Source organism: Pecten maximus, chromosome 5 (assembly GCF_902652985.1).
Source record: "Pecten maximus chromosome 5, xPecMax1.1, whole genome shotgun sequence".
Classification (NCBI taxonomy): Eukaryota; Metazoa; Mollusca; class Bivalvia; order Pectinida; family Pectinidae; genus Pecten; species Pecten maximus.
This window is the reverse complement of record NC_047019.1, coordinates 23,320,208-23,343,815: the sequence shown is the minus strand read 5'-3', so window position 1 is coordinate 23,343,815 and position 23,608 is coordinate 23,320,208. Positions and strand designations below refer to the sequence as shown.

Below are 23,608 nucleotides of genomic sequence, written 5' to 3'. Positions count from 1 at the left end.
TTCCTCCTCCTCCTCCTCCTCCTCATCTTTCCTTTCTTTTTGTCTTTTTTCTTATCTTTATCCTTGTCTTTTTTCTTGTCATCTTTTTCCTTCTTTTTCTCTTCTTTTTCCTTCTTTTTATCCTTTTTGTCTTTTTTGTCATCTTTTGCTTTGGCTTCTTCTTCTAGATCTTCTTCCTCCTCATCTTCTTCCTCTTCTTTCTTTTTATCCTTGTCTTTACTTTTATCTTTCTTGTCTTTTTTGTCCTTTTCCTTATCTTTTTTGTCCTTTTCCTTATCTTTTTTATCCTTTTCTTTCTCTTTTTTATCTTTCTTATCCTTTTTCTCATCTTTCTCAGCTTTGGCACCTTCTTTTTCTTCTAACTCTTCCTCTTCCTCATCATCTTCTTCATCATCCTTATCTTTGCCTTTTTTCTTGTCTTTGTCTTTTGTCTTATCCTTCTTCTTATCTTTCTCTTTTTTCTTATCCTCTTTCTCTTTTTTCTTTTCTTCTTTTTCCTTTTTCTTGTCTTCTTTTTCTTTCTTCTTGTCCTTTTTATCATCCTTTTTCTCTTCTTTTTTCTTCTCTTCTTCTCTTGGAGTCTTTGTCTTTACAACTTTTTTCACTATCTCCTCTTCTTCTTCTTCTTCCTCCTCCTCATCTTCTTCTTCTTCCTCCTCTTCATCTTCTGAATCTGTTAACCCAGTAGGTCTACGTCTAAACACATTGAAACCTGAGGACTTTTCTGCAGGAAAAACAAAAAATAAATCTTGAATCAACTGCCAGCTTTTTAACATTTTCAATAAGCAAAATAGTTATACAAAACTAAAGTCTAAGATAACTTAAGCTTGATATGACAACTATTTAAAGATATAGCACTACTATTTGTATTGGAAAAGGGTATAAATAATGATGAGATTTTGATTAATTTTTTTTTTTTTTTTTTTGTAAAATGTATGTAGTTACTAGTACAGTAGTTAAAAGCCTGCTGTAAGGTATATGTTCAAGTCAAAAATCAAATATTTAGAAAATCTTTTTTTCAAGATCATGATTGAGATTTAACCATCACTGAATGAAATTCATTGGATCTTTCTGTTTCTCCAGCTCTATTTTTTCTCTTCTTTCTTTTAATCATATGAAAACATGAGGAACTTAATCAAGTCATAAAATCTGAGAAAGAGCCATGAAGAACTTTCTGAGAAATAGCAACAACTCTTATAATTTACAATGGCTACCAGTCTCAATGTTGTATATGCACAACTAGGGACCAAGGAGAACCTAGATATCAAATTAGAGACTGATCCATGAAGAACTTTCGAATAGCGATAACAAACTTCAACCGTCAAAAGTCAAAATGGCCCCCTGTTGGCCATCTTGTTTTCAAATAATTTAACATGCTTATCAATGGAAAAATACCACAGGTGCTATTCAAGAAATGGTGATAAACTGGATCATTTACAAACAGGCTGACCACAGAGGATGAGCAATTTAAATAGCTAACCATCTGATGATGGTGGAAGAAAAATCAGAATAAAAATAAATGATTGAAGAATATCAAAAATTGGGTTTTGTCCAGCTTGCTCTAATTAACTGGACCAGGTGATAAAAGATAACAAGTACCTTTCTTCTTCTTGATATCTTTCTTTGGTGTGGGTGGCAAAGCTTTGACTGGTTTGACCTCTTCTTCCTCCTCCTCTGACTCTTCTTCCTCTGTTTCTTCCTCCTCATCATCATCCTCCACCTTGGGAGGAGGTTTCCGTGGCTGCGGCAGTGGTGCTGAAGGTAAACTCTGGAACACATATTGAGTTTTTTTGTAATTATAACTAATTGATATCGTAAAATTCCATTACATAAGTCATAAAAACAACACTTCTACAAAAATCAAATTATTGGGCCAGGAGTGGGAGTGATGTGTTAAAATTGATTGTTTACATAGAGGTTACACAACGAGTGGTTGTTGGATATGGAATTTATTTCACACGAGTAAGTTATTTTTTAAAAGTTACAAAAAACACTCGCTAAAGCTTGTGTCTTTTGTAACTTTTAAAAAATAACTTACGAGTGTGAAATAAATTCCATATCCAACAATTTCGAGTCGTGTGACCTGTTTCTACCACAATAATATCGGCTTGAATCAAAGGGAAACGTGGCCAAGTATAATTTCGCATATGCAAATAAAGTGTACCAGTGACGTCCGGGACCCGGTGATGTGACGTCATTAGATTATTGATGACGTCAATAACAATTGCAGCTTGGGTCAAAGTTCACCGTGTTAGCCAATCAAAATGCGTACAGAGTTTATACCACATGTGGTATAAACAGATTGTTAATCAACAGCTGTAATGATTAACTGATGGTCTGAGAGTTGAATAACACAGGGTATTGTGGTAGAAAGTGTTTTAAAACAGTTTATAATTATTTCATTTTTACAATTAAAATTTGAAGATTAATAATATAATGATCATCATCAAACTTACCCTGGGAGCTTTCTTAGGTGTTGCTTCTTCCTCAGACTTCCCAGACGCTTCTCCCTGTTAATAATGATAACAATGTGCTACATTTCTATAACATTCTGTACACATTTTTAGGGTATTTTACAATCCATTATTCAACAATCCATAAAGGGTATTTTACAATCCATAAAGCATATATATCTATAATAATAACACAATTTGTTACAATATCAATTTATAACACTGTTTAATATTTTTACAGTATTTTACAATCCATTATTTTGAAAGCCACAAAAAAATATATGTATCTAATGCTACAGTTATAGCAATATTCTCTAAATCGAAATCTATACTGCTCAGCACCAGCATGTGCCTCACAGTTTAAAGTATTTTTTTATATAGCCAAAGGGACATATACTTGAAGTATAAACAAGGCTGAATGTTTATGAGGTGGTGAAACAATAGGATTTTTGAAACTAAAAGAAAAAAAAAAAAACAAGAGGCCCATGGGTCTTAATGGTCATCTGACATAAACAGACCCTAGTACTTTTTAGTATGCATACTCAGTAGCAGTGTATAGTGATAGACAACAAATGGAATTGTGCTATACTGTATGTTGGCCATAACGCCATCTTGAATTACTGAGCAACCTGAAAATAACACATGGTCAGGCCCATCCCAGGATCATTTCAGGCAAGTTAGAGCAGAGTACTAGTCCCACTAGTAGAACTTGAGAAGTTTGAACTGTAAAAAGTTCACAAATGGCAGATAGCAGACAAAGCATGATGATTATAGGTCATGCTGAATTGTGCATAACTATATGTCTCACCTATCCTACTTAAAGTACTTTGTCAGTAATTCATTTCTCAATAAAATATAGATGAAGAATGTTATGCAACACAGTTAACAACAGTTTATCAATACCATAATAATTGTGGATATCAAATTCAGTATATATTGATCATCAAACAACATACCAGTTTGAGGGAAATTGTGTTTAATTGAGCACATGTGGCATTGTAAGTTATATATAGCATTTTGGACTTTTAGTCCAATTATTATCTAGACAATACAAGCATTGAAAGAAGAATTTAATCCTGGTATGTTATATGAAGGTGATATGGACCTAATCACATTTAGGCTTACCTCGTCTTTCTTCTGCCCCCTGGGCCGGGGAGATGGTTTTGGTGACTGTTTGGGTGAGGGCTTCGGTGATGGCTTGGGTAATGTTCTCGTATTGTTGTTATTCTGATGCACTTTCTAAAACACACAAATACAACAAATCATGAAGCAGTCAAGAAGGTGAAAATATTGAACTGCAAACTGTACAGTGGACCCGCGATAATCCGGACGCCGATAGTCCGGAAAACTCCCAGTCCGGACAGAAATGCACGGGAACGGATTTCCGTAACGTTATTTGTACTCACCAGTCTGGAAATTCGGATTCCGATTCCGGAAGCCCATTTTGGGAACGGATCATACTTTTCATTAGTAAATTTCCCTCAATAATCCGGAAGATTTTTTCACCACTAGGAGAAAAAAATGTCGGGGCAAGTCACCCGTGTCGACAGCTGTACAGACTATCGCTTGACACCGTGCGTAGTCATAGCGACCGCTGCCAGGTCATAGCCCCGGGTGTTTACCTGTGTTACAATGTGTAGCTTTTGTTTTTATAACGGTACATTGCTTTTTCTCTACGACCTAAATGTTACAGAATTTATGCACAAACATACAGTACGTGATACGATAATTAATCAATCTCAAATACATGTAATAAATTTATGATCGGTAATTAACATCATTAACACTTGTATTGGGTAAACACGGATATCGGCTTTGTAACACCGTTACGTGAAACGACGACTCATTGAAAGATGCATGTTATTAATTACATACACATTTACGTATTAAGCAGTGATCACAAGAACTGGGTTGATTACACACAAATTAGTCAATAGTCGTCTGATACTTAACTAAGCGTCACATTTTAAGTGAATACGGGTTTAATAATTATCGGACATATTGGGTAGTTCTCGCTGGTGTCGCGTACTTTTAAATAGATAACTTGGGGTTTCTGGTACGTAAAAATCATAAAAAAAACATGGACTGACGGTAAGTTGTAAAATCCGGGTATTTTGTTTAAGGTATTTAATGTTTGTAATTTCTATTTGTTTGTGAACCTCCGGGACGTGACACATGTGTGTTGTTTGTAGGTCACATATGCCCGCTATAAATAAAACAACTTTCACTTTACATGTTCTTTTAAAAACATAGTTTATTTTTTACTTTCTACAAAACAAAACAAGAATCATATCAGAAACATAAGTATATTTATTGTTAAAAAAGTCTGACAATTAGACGTGTTTATGAAACGTACCGGATTGTATATAATCAAGGGAGATAACTCTTACACGACAAATTTTTTGACCTGGTACACGAAATTCGGCAGTCCGGAAAACTCGTAATCCGGACGGTTTGGACTGGGAACGAAGGTGTTCGGATTATCGAGGGTCCACTGTATATGGATCCTCCATTGATAAATAGGCAATACTACAAGTTCATTATTAATACGACGGAACAACACAATTTTACATTTACTCTCTCAGAACTGGAGCTTTTTAGAGACTGATGCACAGGGTACTTGCCACAAACTTTTGTGAACCTTCTCAAAAATAGATCTCGTCTTTCCCAACCCTTGTCACTAATAGATCACATCTTCCCCAACCCTTGTCAGTTACTAATCTCATCTTCCCCAACCCTTGTCAATAATCAATCTTGTCTTCCCCAACCCTTGTCAGTTACTAATCTCGTCTTCCCCAACTCTTGTCAATAACGAATCTGGTCTTCCCCAACCCCTGTCAGTAACCAATCTCATCTTCCCCAACCCCTGTCAATAACCAATCTCGTCTTCCCCAACCCTTGTCAGTTACAAATCTTGTCTTCCCCAACCCTTGTCAATAATCAATCTCATCTTCCCCAACCCTTGTCAATAATCAATCTCATCTTCCCCAACCCTTGTCAATAACCAATCTCGTCTTCCCTAACCCCTGTCAATAACCAATCTCGTCTTCCCCAACTCTTGTCAATAACCAATCTCGTCTTCCCCAACCCTTGTCAATAACGAATCTCGTCTTCCCCTACCCTTGTCAGTTACCAATCTCGTCTTCCCCAACCCCTGTCAGTAACGAATCTCGTCTTCCCCAACCCTTGTCAGTTACCAATATCGTCTTCCCCAACCCTTGTAAGTTTCCAATCTTGTCTTCCCCAACCCCTGTCAATAACCAATCTCGTCTTCCCCAACTCTTGTCAATAACCAATCTCGTCTTCCCCAACCCTTGTCAGTAACCAATATCGTCTTCCCCAACCCTTGTCAGTTACTAATCTTGTCTTCCCCAACCCTTGTCAGTAACCAATCTCATCTTCCCCAACCCTTGTCAGCAACCAATCTCCTCTTCCCCAACCCTTGTCAGTATTGAATATCGTCTTCCCCAACCCCTGTCAACAACCAATCTCGTCTTCCCCAACCCTTGTCAGTTACCAATATCGTCTTCCCCAACCCTTGTCAGTAACCAATCTCGTCTTCCCCAACCCCTGTCAATAATCAATCTCGTCTTCCCCTACCCTTGTCAGTTACCAATATCGTTTTCCCCAACCCTTGTCAATAACGAATCTCGTCTTCCCCAACCCTTGTCAGTAACCAATCTCGTCTTCCCCAACCCTTGTCAGTAACCAATCTCGTCTTCCCCAAGCCATGTCAGTAACCAATCTCGTCTTCCCCAAGCCATGTCAGTAACGAATATCGTCTTCCCCAACCCTTGTCAATAACCAATCTCGTCTTCCCCAACCCTTGTCAGTAACGAATATCGTCTTCCCCAAGCCATGTCAATAATCAATCTCGTCTTCCCCAACCCTTGTCAGTAACCAATCTTGTCTTCCCCAACCCCTGTCAATAATAAATCTCGTCTTCCCCTACCCTTGTCAGTTACCAATATCGTCTTCCCCAACCCTTGTCAGTAACCAATCTCGTCTTCCCCAATCCTTGTCAATAACCAATCTCGTCTTCCCCAAGCCATGTTGGTAATCAATCTCGTCTTCCCCAACCATTGTCAGTTACGAATATCGTCTTCCCCAACCCTTGTCAATAACCAATCTCGTCTTCCCCAACCATTGTCAGTAACGAATATCGTCTTCCCCAACCCTTGTCAGTAACGAATATCGTCTTCCCCAACCCTTGTCAATAACCAATCTCGTCGTCCCCAACCATTGTCAGTAACGAATATCGTCTTCCCCAACCCTTGTCAATAACCAATCTCGTCTTCCCCAACCCTTGTCAGTAACGAATATCGTCTTCCCCAAGCCATGTCAATAACCAATCTCGTCTTCCCCAACCCTTGTCAGTTACCAATCTCGTCTTCCCCAACCCCTTTGAATAATCAATCTCGTCTTCCCCAACCCTTGTCAGTTACCAATCTCGTCTTCCCCAACCCTTGTCAGTAACCAATCTCGTCTTCCCCAATCCTTGTCAATAACCAATCTCGTCTTCCCCAACCCTTGTCAGTTACCAATATCGTCTTCCCCAACCCTTGTCAGTAACCAATCTCGTCTTCCCCAACCCCTGTCAATAATCAATCTCGTCTTCCCCTACCCTTGTCAGTTACCAATATCGTCTTCCCCAACCCTTGTCAGTAACCAATCTCGTCTTCCCCAACCCTTGTCAGTAACCAATCTCGTCTTCCCCTACCCTTGTCAGTTACCAATATCGTCTTCCCCAACCCTTGTCAGTAACCAATCTCGTCTTCCCCAACCCTTGTCAATAACCAATCTCGTCTTCCCCAACCCTTGTCAGTAACCAATCTTGTCTTCCCCAACCCTTGTCAGTTACCAATCTTGTCTTCCCCAACCCTTGTCAGTAACCGATCTCGTCTTCCCCAAGCCATGTCAGTAACGAATATCGTCTTCCCCAACCCTTGTCAATAACCAATCTCGTCTTCCCCAACCCTTGTCAGTAACGAATATCGTCTTCCCCAAGCCATGTCAATAATCAATCTCGTCTTCCCCAACCCTTGTCAGTAACCAATCTTGTCTTCCCCAACCCCTGTCAATAATCAATCTCGCCTTCCCCTACCCTTGTCAGTTACCAATATCGTCTTCCCCAACCCTTGTCAGTAACCAATCTCGTCTTCCCCAACCCCTTTGAATAATCAATCTCGTCTTCCCCAACCCTTGTCAGTTACCAATCTCGTCTTCCCCAACCCTTGTCAGTAACCAATCTCGTCTTCCCCAAGCCATGTCAATAACCAATCTCGTCTTCCCCAAGCCATGTTGGTAATCAATCTCGTCTTCCCCAACCATTGTCAGTAACGAATATCGTCTTCCCCAACCCTTGTCAATAACCAATCTCGTCTTCCCCAACCATTGTCAGTAACGAATATTGTCTTCCCCAACCCTTGTCAATAACCAATCTCGTCTTCCCCAACCCTTGTCAGTAACGAATATCGTCTTCCCCAAGCCATGTCAATAACCAATCTCGTCTTCCCCAACCCTTGTCAATAATCAATCTCGTCTTCCCCAACCATTGTCAGTAACGAATATCGTCTTCCCCAACCCTTGTCAGTAATCAATCTCGTCTTCCCCAACCCTTGTCAGTAATCAATCTCGTCTTCCCCAAGCCATGTCGGTAATCAATCTCGTCTTCCCCAAGCCTTGTCGGTAATCAATCTTGTCTTCCCCAAGCCTTGTCGGTAATCAATCTCGTCTTCCTAAACCCTTGTCAGTAATTTATAAACACTCTCGTTTTCTCCACTCCTCGTCAAAAACCGACCATGTATTGTATGATACTGGCTAATATGACACACTAAAACAAACATGAAAGCTACATGTTGAGATCTACAGTTGACTATCCAACCTTATTACCTCAATTTTCTCTATGTGATTAACTGATGATTCACTCCTCAGTGTTGAGGCTTTTGTAATCATGTCCTCCTCTACCTCCTCCTCGCTGTCCTCCTCCTCGGATGATTCCACTGGTTTGGGCACTGGCTCTGTACAACATCAGATATTTTTTACATTGTCTGTTGTTCATTACATTTATCTATGAAGGTTTTAAGATGAAACTCTCCTTCCTTCTTTTGATAAAAAGATATCAAAAGAAGCCAAGGTCATAAATGTTTAACAAAATAATTAATACTGTGCATGTGCAAATTCTTTACTAATCTGTAAAGGAACCCCAGAGGCCCTGAATAGCTAGGTACTTGCTGGCAAAATATCATCAAGCCTCTGGGTCTTTTGGAATTTAGGAAGACGATTATTGAAGCTTTTAACATATTTGCCTCCTTTGACTTTGTGAATAGGTCAAAGTCTTTCATATGAGGAAACTTTCTGGTATTAATGTACTCTATACTCCATGCTTCTCGTCGCTAAATATCAGTACTGAGTTCTATATAGTTCTCTAGAAGATTACACAAAAGGAAGACGGACGACAGACGATGGACAACCACTCCTGCACCATACCATAAGCTCATTGGCACTTTTTGCCATGTGATATAAAAAAATATAATCCCAGTTTGAATTGTGAGTTTTCCAAAATATATAAATTTACTGTACCATCCCACCTCTTTTCTCACATTAATAACCTATAACTTAACTAAGCACTGTATATTAAATAGTCAGCATTAACTATTTTAATTTTTCATGCTTGTATTAAATGACTGACATAGCAAGGTTTAAAGGCAATCAAATAAACTGACTTTTGATGACTTGTGTAGAGCTAAGAGGGGTAGAGGCACGGTCTGCAAGTCCTGGTTTTTTGACAGGTGGAGGTACAGTGTGATGAAGGGATGATCCAGCTGGCTTGCCGTTCGCTAATGATGGAAGTGTACGATTCATGGATGCCGTCTGTCAAAAGATTGATTAATATATTACTTAAAGAAATAAGAGTCAGTGTAATTATCATTTTCAGTGATTTATCCTAATTCTGATCTTGATAAAATATGCTGCATTACACATAAAATTTTCCATATGCTCAAGTAAGGTAGGATATAACTAACAAATTTTGTACCTACAATACTTATCCAAACAAGCTTTCATATAAATATTTCCTTATGGAATTTTTATAACAGCTTTGTCAACAATAGTGCCATACCCACCCTATTCAGTGTTTCTCGCCGTCGTTGTCGGGCTGGGAAAGTTCCATCCAGGTCTATAGAACCATCTGGTTTGATGGAGTTATTTAACTTATTTTTAGTCATCTCTAAATCATTTAATGTTGCATCTTCCTCGTCGCTTTCATTTTCCTCATCTTGCGTTCTCTTGTGTGCTCTTGCGATCATGTGACACCCTCCACAGGTTACCTGGTGACAAAATTGGCAAGTTGATATAGGGTTTAAGGCCTACATCAATCCAACATGGCAAACAACTCAGATTGGAAAACTTTAATCAACCTTCAATGTGATAAGAAGATAAGATAAGAACAAAACATTAAATTTGCAGAAAATGTGACAATTATAAATAAAAGAGGTGGCTTTTGTTAGGAGTTAAAAGAATATTCATCTTTGAACTAAATACATGTATGTAACATGTTTTTCTGAGCAAATCTTTCAAAAAAAAAAAAATAAAAAAAAAAAATTAATTGCATCCAGTAGCTTAATATACAATCATCCTTAGTCTTCATTTAAACTGCTACCACCAGTTTTGTCATCAAAATACATTATGGAGTCAACAGCAACCTTTTGTTTCTTCAAAAAACTTGTAAGTAGTGTAAATATTTTACCTACTGAATGAAAAGGTCTACTCAAAGCGTATTAATGCAAAGATTAAATATTGTCTACATGTGTTCATCATTTTCTTGGACAAACAAGTTTATCCTCTTTAAGTGGGTTTAAACAAACATTTAAAACATAACAACATAACAAAATATCATCTACAAAGGTATTAACTTACATTTTCAACTATAAATTTTTTAAACCTTTCCACTTTGGTAGCTGTGAACATGTTTGACATGGTGTCTTGACCAAGGCCAAGCTTGCCATGCCTGCCATCCCCAAAGGTGTAGAGTTGATGTTTCTCTGTAAAATACAACATAGTGTCAGGAACACAGAGAAAATATGTATTAAACAAATCACAGTTTCAGTAACAGAAAAAAGCAAAGGTTTCTAATTCTAAATGTTCAGAAAATTCAATGAATTAATTTGTATCGAATATAAACTATTCATTTTACAACAGTTGTGAAACAAACTATTGACTTATGTTTATCACTCATGTTGGCCTGAAAGAAAGTGCAAGAGGGTCTTACTGTGGGAGGAAACTGAAGTATGATGAGAAAAACCCATGAGAAAACCCATATGGTCAGCCATGTATCCTGGCATTGTAGATGAAAGAATTGATCCTGGCCACATACATAATAAGTTGTATCTCAATCACAAGGTCTTACCTGTTATAATGGCTGTGTGGTTCTCTCCACATGCAGTGTAAATGACCTTGAACCTGAGATTGACCAGCTGAGGTTTGAACTCTTGTAGGACCCTATTGCCCTGACCAAGCTGACCATTTGTACCATCACCAAATGTGTACAGATTTCCCTTCACTGTTGAAAACAAATGAACAATGGATGTTTTATTTAACAACTTATACTTTGTATGATCTTAACATTAGATCCTATCATCAAAATATGACATGTACACTCACCTGTATACAATGTAAGTATTTTTCAAAAGATTATTAAAACAACTTCTATCCGCTCAGTTTGAAATTCATAATATGCCATATCTTGTCGGGACCTGTGGTCATACATTTTTTGGGTATGTGCCAAGAAATAGTAAAGTACAAGTGTACACAATTATCAAAAAATATCACGCATGGAATGCCACAGTACTAGTACTGCGTACATTCAAAATGTCTGTATTTCATATTACCACTGATTAATAACTCCAAAATTTCCATTTATTATTGGGAAACTTTACTTTTTTAATGTTCCACAATGTGCCATAGTAAATAATTTGTACACTATTTAATAGTTTACCTAGACAAGTCTTTGACAACACTAACCTGTAAGCACCACTGTATGTGAACCGCCACAAGCCACCATCTTAACTTTCTCTGGTAAGTTGACTTTGGTAGGCACACTGGCCCCTTTGTTTTCTCCCAGGCCTAGTTTCCCTCCATCACTCTCTCCAAATGTAAACAGGTCACCTGTCACTATTCAATAATCAAGATCATCAAAATAAGAAGTTTAAACAATAAATTACAGTTCTAAAATCTCTTTAGTATTGACAACAATGCTTGATTTAAAAAGTTGTGTATGTGTAAAGGAAAAAGTCAAATGGTAGTAGCCACACTATGTACAGGTATCTCACCTGTAAAGATCTTAAGGGCTGTGTGGTAGTACCCAAGCTATGTACAGGTATCTCACCTGTAAAGATCTTAAGTACTGTGTGGTAGTAGCCACACTATGTACAGGTATCTCACCTGTAAAGATCTTAAGTACTGTGTGGTAGTAGCCACACTATGTACAGGTATCTCACCTGTAAAGATCTTAAGGGCTGTGTGGTAGTACCCACACTATGTACAGGTATCTCACCTGTAAAGATCTTAAGGACTGTGTGGTAGTACCCACACTATGTACAGGTATCTTACCTGTAAAGATCTTAAGGACTGTGTGGTAGTACCCACACTATGTACAGGTATCTCACCTGTAAAGATCTTAAGTACTGTGTGGTAGTAGCCACACTATGTACAGGTATCTCACCTGTAAAGATCTTAAGTACTGTGTGGTAGTAGCCACACTATGTACAGGTATCTCACCTGTAAAGATCTTAAGGGCTGTGTGGCAGTAGCCACACTATGTACAGGTATCTCACCTGTAAAGATCTTAAGGGCTGTGTGGTAGTAGCCACACTATGTACAGGTATCTCACCTGCAAAGATCTTAAGGGTTGTGTGGTAGTAGCCACACTATGTACAGGTATCTCACCTGTAAAGATCTTAAGTACTGTGTGGTAGTAGCCACACTATGTACAGGTATCTCACCTGGAAAGATCTTAAGGGTTGTGTGGTAGTAGCCACACTATGTACAGGTATCTCACCTGTAAAGATCTTAAGTACTGTGTGGTAGTAGCCACACTATGTACAGGTATCTCACCTGTAAAGATCTTAAGGGCTGTGTGGTAGTAGCCACACTATGTACAGGTATCTCACCTGTAAAGATCTTAAGTACTGTGTGGTAGTAGCCACACTATGTACAGGTATCTCACCTGTAAAGATCTTAAGGGCTGCGTGGTAGTAGCCACACTATGTACAGGTATTTCACCTGCAAAGATCTTAAGGGTTGTGTGGTAGTAGCCACACTATGTACAGGTATCTCACCTGTAAAGATCTTAAGTACTGTGTGGTAGTAGCCACACTATGTACAGGTATCTCACCTGCAAAATCTTAAGTACTGTGTGGTAGTACCCAAGCTATGTACAGGTATTTCACCTGCGAAGATCTTAAGTACTGTGTGGTAGTACCCACACTATGTACAGGTATCTTACCTGTAACGAGAGCCGTGTGGTAGTACCCATACTGTGTACAGGTATCTTACCTGTAACAAAAGCCGTGTGGTAGTACCCATACTGTGTACAGGTATCTTACCTGTAACGAGAGCCGTGTGGTAGTACCCACATCCGATACAGATGATCTCTTGATCAATGTCTAACAGGGTCGGTTTATGACATTCATCCTCATCTGCCAATCCCAGTTGTCCTTCACTGCCTCCACCCCAAACATACACCTCACCTTCACCTATAAACAAAGTTTCCAGTTATATTCCATACACATCACCTTCACCTATTAAAAACATATGTCTTTAAAAAAATTGTGAAAATTTCTTTAATAATAAGTTTTCAACCACAATCATTAATAAAATTTGAATACTGATATGGCTCTCTGGATCTTGTTCTAAATTCACACATTTCCACTATCTTCATTGCAGTTTTTGACAAAACACTCATGATCACTTGAAATTAGCTTTTTGCACAGAGATCATCAGGTAACAGGAGACAATGCTAAAATTGCATAGATCAGTCCTTTGAAAATGGCGCCATCAAGTTGACGTTCCGGTAACGCCACAAAGAGACGATGTCATGATTATGTTACCGCTAATTAATCCGCTGAGCCTTTTATCACTGCTTTACGCTAATTTTAATGCAGTCAGAGTTTACTAATCTGAAGAAGGGAGAGATGTAAATATAACTTTGTATTTAACGTTTATCTATATAACCTTGTATTTATTCATAAATATTTCAACATATGGCAATAGTAAAGAATCATTTCCTTGGAGACTTACGTGTGAGAAGCACAGTATGGTCAGCACCAGCAGCCAACATCTTGATTTTCATTGGCTCAAGTCCCTTAACCATTATAGGGTCGTTACTGCTGTTGACTGAGTCATCATCCACTCCCAGCTGCCCCTCCCCATTGTTTCCAAAGGCGTATATCTTCCCACTCTCTGTTATACAGAATCAAGAGAACACTAACAGACAGCTATAGGACAAAGTACATACTGAATATGTCTGCTATAAGTATAAATAGAATCAGGCTGGTGTCTATAACAATCACTTTACTCAATATCTGTATTATATATATTAAACAAAATCAGAGGCACTCCACATGCCACCATGTTGATGATACAAACAGTCTGGAAAACGGATCTTTCATATCACATTATCCCCTTGATAAAAGAATTGTATGACAACATAAAAATACAAGAGGTCCTACAGGGATCTAGTCATCCTCCATTAATTGTTCTTCTTTTCTGTACTTTTCATTTTTCCTCTGTCCTCTCAATCATTTGATAACAAAGAAAAACAAACCTTCATATGAATTCTATGACAGATCTCGATCAAAGAAATACGGATAACAAAGTTCAACTGTTAAAATCAAAGATGGCTGCCTGCCATCCATTTTGTTTTTCCACTTTGACATAAAATTTGTTGAGCACAAGGGACCAAGGGGGACCTACATGCAAAGATTGAAACATCCCTCCAGTACTTATATGATAAAAATCTTCAACTGTAAAAATCCAAGATGGCCATCTTTCCGCCATTTTGTTTTCCTGATATAAATGATTGGGCACATATATAGACCTAAAGGAACCTACATATTAAGTTTGAGAAATAGCTCTCCAGTACTTCTCAAGAAATTCAAATAACAAGGATTGATAACAGACGGACCACAGATGTTGGGATTTGAAAAGCTCATCATGTGATGTAGAGAAGACTGTCTGGTATCTAGACCTGACAACTGTGACGGACAGAAATTATATCTGGTATCTATAGACCTGACAACTGGTGACAGACAGAAATCATATCTGGTATCTATAGACCCGACGACTATTAACAGACAGAAATCATATCTGGTATCTATAGACCTGACAACTGGTGACGGACAGAAACCATATTTGGTATCTATAGACCTGACATCTAGTGACAGACAGAAATCATATCTGGTATCTATAGACCTGACAACTGGTGACAGACAGAAACCATATTTGGTATCTATAGACCTGACAACTAGTGACAGACAGAAACCATATTTGGTATCTATAGACCTGACAACTAGTGACAGACAGAAACCATATTTGGTATCTATAGACCTGACAACTGGTGACAGACAGAAATTATAGCTGGTATCTAGACCTGACAACTAGTGACAGAAATCATATCTGGTATCTATAGACCCGACAACTAGTGACAGAAATTATAGCTGGTATCTATAGACCTGACAACTGGTGACAGACAGAAATCATAGCTGGTATCTATAGACCTGACAACTAGTGACAGAAATTAAATCTGGTATCTATAGACACGACAACTAGTGACAAAAATTAAATCTGGCGATTAAAATACTTACTTGTACCAATGATGGTATGACTCCGGCCACATGCCACATGTTCAGCCTTCTCATGTTTGAGTTCTGCAAATAAACATGTATCATGCGGTCAGGATTTTCTTTTGACCAATTAACTATTTCTCCTTCCCTTACAAAGTGTATGTGTTTTATACAATATATATACCATTTATTGCTTGTAAACAGATGATTTTACTAGACTTATTAAAACATATCAAATCTGGCAGCTGAACCTAAACCTTCAGGAGTCAAATAGAATTTCCATAAAATATTCTTAGGACTGACAGGAGTCATGTGTATATCAAAACACTTGCTGAATAGACATGTTTTTCCAACATGAGAATCAAACCATATACAATGTATTTTACTGTAAAAGTCTACCCTCATGAATACTCTTATTAAAAATACACATCCTTTTCTGACAAGAAGTTAAATCTGTGTCCTCACTTTTCATTTTAAAATACAATGTATATGCATTTGTTTAGTCCATGTTAAAGTTATACCCACAGATCCCATAACCACAGGGAAATAATGTCTCTGACATCAAAACCTTACAAGGGAGCATGCCTACTTTTGACACAGGTGGGTTTGAGCATTGTCGTGTTGTTGCCGATTCCAAGTTGGCCCCAATCATTGATTCCAAAGGTAAAGACACGCCCACTCTCTGTAACAAAGATATAATGAAAAGATTCCTCAGTCCTGATAAAAGTACATGCATTACTAAATTTTAGATTTAATTTGCTCTTGTCAGACTTCACATATTTATAATATATCAAAAATTTATGATTTTTTCAAGTGTTAGCTACATGTATACATCTCACAATTAAATGTAGTCTTCTTCCACATTAATCCTGTATACATAACAAGCTCAGGGGATGTGTTCAAATTTAAAACTTAATTATTTATTTTCATACTACGTTTTCTAGTCTTTCCTCCCTATTGAATTGTCTTTTCTGATTGATATTAATATTCAATCTGTATCATTAAAGATTTTGGGTAATGCAAAGTGTTTGTCAGTTGTAATAACAAATGTATGTGAACCTGCTATGAACTGTATATATGTGCAGTAATATGTATATATACGCCTGCATTCTTCTGTTAAGCTATTTGTTCACTTGGGTATACGTATAATCCAAGAATTTGCACAAGCTATTCTCCAGGGTAAGTTATATGTGAAATCATCATCATTTTAATAGCAGACTTCTATTTCAAATCAATATCGCATTTTTGCCACTGACCAACATACATAGTATATACAGTGTATGTATATATGCATTCAGAATATATAATTACATGTAAATATCCTATTGTACTGTACCTGCAACAAGAACTGTGTGTTCGTCCCCACATGCCACTTGTAAAACTTTGTCATTTTTCACCCAGAATTTACTTGGGTTGTTTTCTGCAAATCTACTTTTACCAAAAGTAAACACGGCACCGGTCTCTGTAACAAAACAAAAATAAAATTGAAAACTCTCAAAATTTTAACTGCAGTGTCATAAGAGAAATATTTAAGAAACAGTACAAAAATGTTATCAAGAAAATCACATAACACCTGGTCCAATTAATGTTTCATAAAGAAAAAATTTGAACTTGGAAATGTTGGATTTTATTTTCATATAACCATATGTCACAAATCTGTTCATTAATGAAACCTAGAAAATTAATATTCTCAATTCAAAAACTGTGATTGAATGGCATTGCATGCATTTGGAATCAAATTTCAAACAGTCAAGATACAACTGAAAGCCCTGGGCCAGGGATTTTCTCGGGATAAGGTTGATACACATCTATATGTACCATAATTTGACTGTTTCATATATGTCATATATTATGAGGTAACAAAGACATGAGTATGTATAGTTTGTCCCCATTCCCTGTAGGGTACATAGCTATATATACTATATAGTAAATCAATAAGAAGTGTTAAACTCAAAATTGAGATTGATACAATTCAGAAAAATGATGAATTTTTAATTATTGTTTAAATTTGGTACAAAATTACAATGTCATGTAATATGACAAATAACAATTTTGAGAGCTATGTTTGATATTTTTTAATTAGAATACTTCCCTCTGTGATTTGACCAAATTTTGAGAATTTACATCAAATAATTAATGAGGCTCATCAAAGTTTTCAAACTGACAGCTTGTTTTTAAATTAAAGGTTGCTCCACATACAGACTAAAAGTATGCCAAGTAAAACAAGATGATGGTAGGCTTGTGGGTTAATTACACAGAATGAATGTGATGGCTATGAATTATTTACCTGATCAATAATCAATACCTCACCAGGTATGTACAGTACCAGATCTAGTGTTAAACATTACTTGTATGGTACCTACATGTACAGAACTCAGACAATCAGTATCCATGCAATATATCTTACATCTTTACATGTACTCTTATATATAATTAATCCTGATGTTTAGGCCAATACACAACCACAGATAATTTATCATAAATAAACCTTTAATTTACATAGGCTACTTAAACTTGAATTTCCAACTAATTCTTGCTGATTGTTTGCTTTAAAAGATTTTAAATCAATACAGCTGTGTTGATTAATTTCTCAAAAATATTTCTCAGAATGTTTCTATTAGTCTAGTATTGACACAATTAAGCACACACATACTGGCATATATATATGTATATGTGTTTGTTTATATTTGAAGAATTCACTCTTGACTTCTATCACAGGCAGTCCTGTGATCAACAAACTACGAAACATTATCTCATAATGTCATTTTTATATTTCAAAATCTCACCATCATTAATTCTAGCTTTAGTGATTTTTAAGTCTTCTATCATTTGTCATGGCATGTTTTTGCTGTACCAAGGCCTATGATTCACCCATATTCAGGAAACCTAAGATCTCTTAGTAACATGACTCAATAATTCTAACAAATAATGATATATGCAGGGTTTACTTTTTCAAAACTAAGTCCTACAAAATGCTTAAGTTATTAATATAAGGTAGACAATGACACATTGACAGGTTTCATTTCAAAACTCAAGTAAATTGTGTGCAAGCAGCTTCTACATTTTCAATGATTGTCTTCTGATGGAGCATCTGATGCTTTAGTAATTAATTATGCGATTAACAAGTCGAGATTCCAGAGGGATCTTGATGCCAACCATTGTATGATCTTTATTGGTTCTATGTCAGACTGATCTTAATTCTCTCTACTTCCCATTCTTTCTTCTTTTCCTCTTAATAATCTGATAAAAAAAAACAAGTAGAACCTACATGTGAAGCTTGAGAAACATCCCTTGAATTCTTTTCAAGAACAATTGATAACAAATTTCAATTTTCAAAATCCAAGACTGCAAAATAGAAAGGTATCAGTACAGCACAGCTTTGACATCCCCACAGACCTGGATGCCTATCAATCATGGCCAACAACTTAACCACAGGTCCACTGTTCCATAATTACCAAATCTTGTTTCCCCAATGGTAGAGTCATGATCATAATAGCTTCCAACACTGAACAGGACTGCAACTTCTGAGACCAATATCATATATATATCCCATAAGTGATCAAATGACACTACGATCATACAACCAGGTGTAAAACCAGGACACAGTAAAAACATCTTCAATCATGAAGACTGTCCCATGGAGGCAATTGCTGACCACCGCATGTACACCAAGCCAGATATCAGTAATCACATCAAGGATACCTAGAAAGGCACCCATGAAGCACCACAAAGACTGATCCCTGCATACTTTCAAGACAGACAAACAAACCTTAGGGTTGTCATTTTACTCAGCAGCTATATATATATATATACATGTACAGGCTCGGAGCAACTGGTTGCTATCTTGGGCCTAACTCCAGTGATCCCTTCAAAAACATAAATATATCCTCATGTAAAAAGTAAACCCAGCCAAGGACTGACAAGAGGATGCAAAAAGCTTGCTAACACCAAATATCATTTCCGCTAGCATAATTATAAGTTCCACACCAGTTCCAGCAACAGCTTCTCAAGAGAGTATAAAAGGCTTGTCTATACCCGATACAGTACCAAGTAGCAACACGGTCAGTGGACAACACTATAAATAGCTGGATGCAATCGGATACTCAAAGCCACTGCATGCTTATGCAAAAGTATAAAAAGAACTACCAGTTTACGTATGGTTTTTTACACCAATATTAATGTTATGAAAGTCTAAACATGACCAAATATAATATGCAACAGAGTATAATATGCCGACAATGCAAGTACGTGGTCTAAGATCACGCTTGTGCAGGTACTAGATATGTCGCTATACAAGCTTGACCAGGTGTAGACTGTACATGTAAACGTCGTATAGTCTAGAACAGTCAAACATGATGCATGACCTTAGGGATGAACTGTCATAAACACCTCACTTAGAGAAGTCAGCTCATCCGGTATATTCAAAACACCATCATGCCAATATAATGCACTAAGAACTATACACCAAACACGTCTATATAAGTATCCATTTCCAGTCTTAGCATAACAGTATAGAGAGTAACTAATGAGATTTATTGCACCAAAGCCTGTTTGAAAGCCTCCAATGGTTGTGAATTGGGCACATACAAGTGTGATATACTACAAATACCTTTCCTCCAAGAGGTTCTAGTCAACAACTGTATGCACAAAGAAAAAATTCCTCAAAACCTTGGGAATTTGATTGCAAGCTACTATTGTGTTGGGGATCGGTTAGCTGTGTGATTCAATATCAAAATGTCGAACACGTGCTGCCTCCAACTTATATTTTTTATTCTTCTCAACTGAACATCAAAACAACTTCTGGTGATGGACGGAAACAAATTACGGAACAATATACAACCATAGAAAGATGACATTGTATAATTCCTGATACACACTTGATGGTTAATAATATAATATATGTGAAAAAAAACCACATTTGTCATATATATATCACTGCCTTTAAAAAGGGTTTCCACTGAAAGTTTTGAAAGTATCAGTAGAGAACTTAATTATGTTAAGAAGATGCACATTTTTCTTGTATTTTTGTAAAAGAAGCAAAGGAACCCCTGTGATCAAAATGTGAGTACAGTGAGTGTATCACCATTCATGATCAGTATGTACATTATGTAGCTGTTGCCAGATACCCGCAGATACATATATATAAATGTATGAACATTATGGGGATAATCACATCATTTTCATCCACTGTTGAAAGAATTTTATCGTTCAAAATATATTTGTAATAAGATGCATATATTGAAGACGGAGAGGCTGACCAGTGATATGCGTTACCGCGGTTTTTAAACAAAATTATTGACCAATGTCAATTTTGCAGAAGAAAATAGCATTTCTACGCTGTTTACAGTTGTTTTGGACGATTTTACTCTACCACTATCTCTGATGGAGAAAATAAACGGTCAAAACCATCATAAACACGACCAAATAACACTAAAATGTATCTAACTGGGTAAATGCGACATGCACAGACTCACCTGGAATGTCAGAGTCGTCTCCGGCCGCCATGTTGTTTTCCTACACAACATTACAAAATGCCCGGATGTAAAGTGCTCTTCTTCCGGTGTTTGAAAGCACGTGGATTTGTTTATAAATATTGTCTGACATTTTTTGCTTGGAAACAGAACAACGCTTTACGTACATGTACTTAGAGTGATTGCCTTCTGAATTTTATCTCTAATCCAATATATATTGAGCTACACATTTTCCACATTCCATTCAATATAGGTAACACAAAAATCGGGTCTCACTAGTTACCGACAAGAGCCGACAAGAGCCGACAAGAAACTAGATTTACCGACAAGAGCCGACAAGAAGTTAGAATTACCGACAAGAAGCCGACAAGAAAGGAAATGAGAGATAAAATAGTTTTTATTTATTAATACAATGTAAGATTTGTTGATTTTTTTATTTAGGAATATTTTGTGGTCTGAAATAATGGTTGTGACAGGTAATATTGAGCCGACAAGAAGAATAGATATACCGACAAGAGGCTTGAATTAACGACAAGAAGCCGATAAGATAGAAAATGAAATACAAAATAGTTGCTTTTTTAATTTATTTATTAATACAATGTTTGATATGCTTTTTTTTTTCTTTTCTTTTTTTTTCTCTCTTTCTTTTCTATTTTTGATTGTTTTGTGGTGTCTGATACAATGGTGGTGACAGGGAAAATTGAGCCGACAAGAAAAATAGATCTACCGACAAGAGGATGGAATTACCGACAAGAAAGATAATAAAAGATATAAAACGCATTTTATTTACCAATAGTATGTTTGATTTGGTTATTTATTAGTTATTTATTATCTATTTGGATTGTTTTGTGGTCTAATGTAATCTAATGTTGGCGACAGGTAATTGAGCCGAAAAGAAAAACTGATTTACCGACAAGAGGCTGGAATTACCGACAAGAAGCCGATAGGAAAGAAAATGAAATACAAAATAGTTGCTTTTTAATTTATTTATTATCACAATGTTTGATTTGTTTATATTTTTATTTTGGATTGTTTTGTGGTCTAATGCAATGTTGGCAACAGGTAATATTGAGCCAACAAGAAAAATAGATCTACCGACAAGAGGCTGGAATTACCGACAAGATGACGATAAGAGACAAAGTATGTATATATTATTCTTTATTTCTTAGTTGTTTTTTGTTTTTGTTTTCATGTATTTGTTTTGCATTCGAAGTTAAACATATTCTGTTGGTGAATGTTTTTGGTCTCAACAGTTAAATATTCCACCACTGACGGTCCCACCAGACTCACTGAAGTTTTATTTTTTTAAGCGATAGAGTTTTTGCATTTATTGTGCGTTTTCTTTGCCCATGTTTACGTGCCAAAGATTGAGTTTGTGGGATTGTGAGACTACCATCCGTTGACTTAGGAATCTTTGCAGTGTGATTTAGAACATTGGAGGCTGCTTACTGGTGGACTTAACTCGAAGTCCCCATGGCCGTATAATGCACCATGTATTAAACTTTCTTGTACATACAGACGAAAAACATGTATATAAATATTTTGTCATGTCTAATATTTTGTCGCGGTTCTTCAAAGATATTCAGTTCGGGTGCTGGTATTATGTGTTTTCACTGCATAGGAAGCCAGCCAGTTAAGTGTATGTTGTCATTGTGTAAGATTTCGCTGGTCATTATTACTCTTGGCAGAAATTTGTGTATACAAGTTACCCGTGGACGCGTGTGTCCCCTAAGGTCAATCGGCACGTGGCTCATAGGTGAAGGTATGATAGTATAATTTCTAAATATGGGCCCGCCCACATCGCCAATTACTATTTTTCATTATCTGGTAGTTGGTGTCAGAATTAATTCATTGCAACAATTTCTAATAATCAATCTACACGAACTTATATAAAATAAAAATAAATTGTGATTTACCTTTTTAAAATTAGTACGAAATTTGGAATATATCATGGGTAGTTTTCTAATCAATACAAAATTAACATTGAAGTTATTCCATTATCATATCATTTAATAAATTTTCTTTTAAATATATACATATTATTAAATTGTTAATTGTTCAATATATTCCAGTACATATAATTAAATTAGTATGTACGAAGAAATAACCTTTCTATTCTTTCTTGTCGGCTTCTTGTCGGTAATTCTAACTTCTTGTCGGTTCCCGTTCAATGCAGTGAAATTATTAGAAACGAAGATACAGAAACAATTGTATCAATCATTTTCTGGTAGTGCAATCATTGTCGATATATACATGTATTACTACAGTGTACGTGTAATTAAATTAGTATAAATCAAGAAATAAAAAAGATCGTATTGTTCATTTTCTTGTCGGCTTGTCGGTAGACTAATTATAACCTCTTGTCGGTAAATCATATTTTTTTCTTGTCGGCTCAATTAACTGTCGCCAACATTACATTAGACAACAAAACAATCCAAATAGATAATAAACAACTAATAAATGAACAAATCAAACATAGTTTTGATAAATAAAACGTGTTTTATCTTTTATTTTCTTTCTTGTCGGTAATTGCAGCCTCTTGTCGGTAGATCTATTTTTCTTGTCGGCTCAATATTAACTGTCGCCAACATTACATTAGACAACAAAACAATCCAAATAGATAATAAATAACTAATAAATGAACAAATCAAACATAGTTTTGATAAATAAAATGTGTTTTATCTTTTATTTTCTTTCTTGTCGGTAATTGCAGCCTCTTGTCGGTAGATCTATTTTTCTTGTTGGCTCAATATTAACTGTCGCCAACATTACATTAGACAACAAAACAATCCAAATAGATAATAAACAACTAATAAATGAACAAATCAAACATAGTTTTGAT

The 23,608-nt window shown here is 36.4% G+C and overlaps 1 protein-coding gene across 1 annotated transcript; it reads right to left on the bottom strand.

Annotated features, from left to right (window-relative positions):
• Positions 1-29: 29 nt before the first annotated feature.
• Positions 30-20,820, bottom strand: LOC117328367 (X-linked retinitis pigmentosa GTPase regulator-like; the record flags this gene model as incomplete). Its single annotated transcript, XM_033885893.1, has 16 exons — positions 20,770-20,820; positions 16,632-16,757; positions 15,885-15,977; positions 15,317-15,379; positions 13,752-13,913; positions 13,058-13,207; positions 11,475-11,624; positions 10,861-11,013; positions 10,371-10,495; positions 9,578-9,781; positions 9,179-9,326; positions 8,346-8,473; positions 3,579-3,692; positions 2,457-2,510; positions 1,600-1,768; positions 30-724 (listed from the first exon to the last, which is right to left on the bottom strand). Coding segments are annotated over exons 1-16 (2,565 nt in total), but the record flags the coding sequence as incomplete, so codon positions are not given.
• Between the last annotated feature and the right edge of the window lie 2,788 nt (positions 20,821-23,608).